The sequence below is a fragment of the Triticum aestivum genome, chromosome 6D (genome assembly GCF_018294505.1).
Source record: "Triticum aestivum cultivar Chinese Spring chromosome 6D, IWGSC CS RefSeq v2.1, whole genome shotgun sequence".
NCBI classification, from domain to species: domain Eukaryota; kingdom Viridiplantae; phylum Streptophyta; class Magnoliopsida; order Poales; family Poaceae; genus Triticum; species Triticum aestivum.
The window spans coordinates 162333150-162336070 of NC_057811.1; the positions used below are offsets into that span (position 1 = coordinate 162333150).

At 40.2% G+C, this 2921-nt stretch overlaps 1 protein-coding gene across 1 annotated transcript in view; it reads right to left on the bottom strand.

The window, feature by feature from the left end:
• Positions 1-600: 600 nt before the first annotated feature.
• The window catches only part of LOC123141387 (subtilisin-like protease SBT3.9), a 6128-nt gene continuing 3807 nt past the window's right edge, over positions 601-2921 (bottom strand). Inside the window, exons 6-10 of the mRNA XM_044560553.1 lie at positions 2041-2108; positions 1670-1936; positions 1465-1582; positions 1220-1391; positions 601-1139 (exon numbers count right to left, since the gene is read on the bottom strand). Coding sequence (XP_044416488.1) covers positions 601-1139; positions 1220-1391; positions 1465-1582; positions 1670-1936; positions 2041-2108 — 1164 coding nt within the window. The remainder of the gene's footprint in view (positions 1140-1219; positions 1392-1464; positions 1583-1669; positions 1937-2040; positions 2109-2921) is intronic.

Here is a 2921-nt window from a genome sequence, read left to right on the forward strand (position 1 = left end):
ATGCAACTAGAAATAAAAGCTGGCGGTAGAGGAGGTAAACGGAGAGGAGGCGCTTCTTCCCCACGGTGACTATTACGCTTAAATCTCTACTTTTGATCTACATAGAAAGTCATAATTTATGAGAGGGTACATATATGTAAAGATCTTATTAGATTTTTCTTTTCTTCAGAATTCATGTTTTTGGCTCGATGGTTTGACTCTTTGAGTTTAGTTTTGTTTGTTTTCATGTTGCAATTATAATTTTTCCTCAAACTGTTAGAAGACAGATGAAAATGTTGGATTCTCTCGTTTGGTACAATTGTAGTAAGTGCCGTACTAATTAAGAAAAAAATAGACTCCCAAAACCCAAGTAAAGATAATCGATTTTACAGATTTAAAACAAGGGACTAATTTTCTGAATTTTGCTATTTTGTTATAATCTACATAAGTGAGCACTTAAACCAACTGTAAAGCAGAAAGATATAGCAGTCTCTTCACAACCAAGAATTAAAATATAAGTAGTACATTTCCTAATGATGTATATATAGGATATTCAATGTTTTTCGACAATTCATATGACAATCATTCGAGTGCATGAATAAGGTATATACATAGTTGAATTTATGATGTATCTCTCACAAAGTCTTGTACTACAGTTTGCACTGCAATAGGTATTCTCACTGAGTGGGTATTTTCATCCGACCATGTCAAACTCCCAATGGTGTACCCACCTTGCACTCTCTTCCTTGATGTGAACATCACCGTAAACATCATGCTTTTGCTACCACCTCTTGTAAAACTGATCATAGATGGCTCCACAGTTACGATTACCCCTGTGGGAGCCTCAACCGTCACTCGGTAAGTTGCTTCAACTGGCCCGACATTCATGACAGTGCGCCGGACTGTGATATTGTCTTTGAGGTCTGGCATGGCGATTGATGGGAGGTTAAGATTGCTGATATAGGACTTACAGTTGTCTAACAATTCATCGGTGCAATTTAAGAACTTGTTGTAATCTCTTGCATTCATGTCGTAAACCAAGCCAGGGTCAACGGCCTTATCTGGATCTATATGGCCACCGCCAAAGTCGAATGGGTCGGCTAGTTTCCTCGGGACACCCTCTGCTTGGATCAGCACACCGAAATGATCGATCACGGAAGCTGCAACCATGCCACACACACAAGGTTTAGTCATACTACGATGTTTAGAAGAATTTCTTGTATCGTTCTCATGGGCATACCTGTGGTGATGATGGCAGACTTTATCATGGCAGGGGACCAATCCGGGTGAGCTGACTTAAGCAGTGCGACCACCGCGGATACATGCGGACACGCCATGGATGTCCCGGACATGAACACATAAGTGTTGCCCTTGGCTGCCAAGATGCTGACCCCGGGTGCGGCAACATCCGGCTGTTCATACGCAGGGATGTTTAACATCGTTTAACCTACTGTATAATGTTGTTTCATGTTATAAAGATGATACCTTGAGTATTCTTGGGAACGCGGCACTCGGGCCTCTTGATGAGAATGAGGCGACCATCGGCGACAACACTTGGTTCCCAATAACACTCATAGCACGAGACACCTTCATCACTGGATTTCTATCAAGTCGTATGCCAAATATGAACTTCTTACAAGGAAAAAAAATCACGGCCCCTATTTTGTTGGACAATGCGACATATACTCACTTTGTTTTATCCAAATATGTGAGAATTGTGTGCGCGATTTCGAAGTCCACCACTACACATGCCATGTTGCCTTTACACATGGTCAAGATGTCGAGGATGTTGGCATCATATTGTGCAAAGATAAGGCCCTTCGCGCCGGCTTCCATTGTACGATTTATGACAATAGGAAGTGCTAGTCGAGGTGGTGTAATGGCTGCCTCTGCCGGTGCATAGCACAGAACAATTTTACCCGTGATGTTGCTTGACGCAAGCGACTGCATGCTACAGCTGCATAAAACAAATAAATTGAACACTGTTCATAATCATTGTGATTTTAGACAAAGAACAAAACGGGAAACCAAAATGTGTCAAGTGATGCTTTATTTCATTACCTCCTCGTGTAAACAAGGGCCTTAAAGTCACTGATGTTCATAGATGCATTGTTGTGAAGAGATTGCCCCTGCGTTTGAAGTCAAACACGAAAGAGTTCATCTGAACCTGATGTAGTGTTAACTATGAGAGGAGATAGTGTCGAGGGAGCTCCTATACGGGCCGGTTCAGGCATCTGGCGCTCACTGCCAGACCAGGTGGGCCGGCCCACAAACACGCAGCATAGAGAAAATGTATTACCCCCCCCCCCCCCCAAGAAAAAAAAGAAAAAAGTGGCTCCCGTGAGGAACCGACCTTGCGCCATTTAGCTCCACTGTAGGTCACCTAACCACTAGAGCTACAAGGGGCTACTCGATGATTGTAGGGTGAACTATTTAAGAACAAACAGTAGCCGCGCTTTGAAAAAGGTTCATCAATTTCAAAAAAATCACAAATTTGATTTTTCTAATTGATTTTCAAAAATGTTCACAAATTTGAAAAAGGTTGATCGATTTTGAAAAATAGTTCATCCATTTGAAAAAAACATCAATTTTGGAAAAAACTTCATCAACTTTTTAAAAAATTTAACAAAATTTAGGAGAAGTTCATTGACTTTGAAAAAAAAATCATCGATTTTCAATACAAAAATTACAAATTTGAAACATTTCATCGATTTTGAAAAATGTTCATAAATTCTGAAAAAAGTTCATAAATGTGAAATTTTCATTGATTTTGAAAAAAGTCATTTTTTTTAAAAATCATGGATTTAAGAAAATAAAAAAAGAGCAAAAGATAAAAAAGAAAAGGGAGAAGTGATCACAACTGGCGTCGTGGCCCGGGTGGTTGCTGTAGTTTATGAAGTACAAAGGAGATCCCGGGTTCAACTCATCGCGTGCAGGTTTTT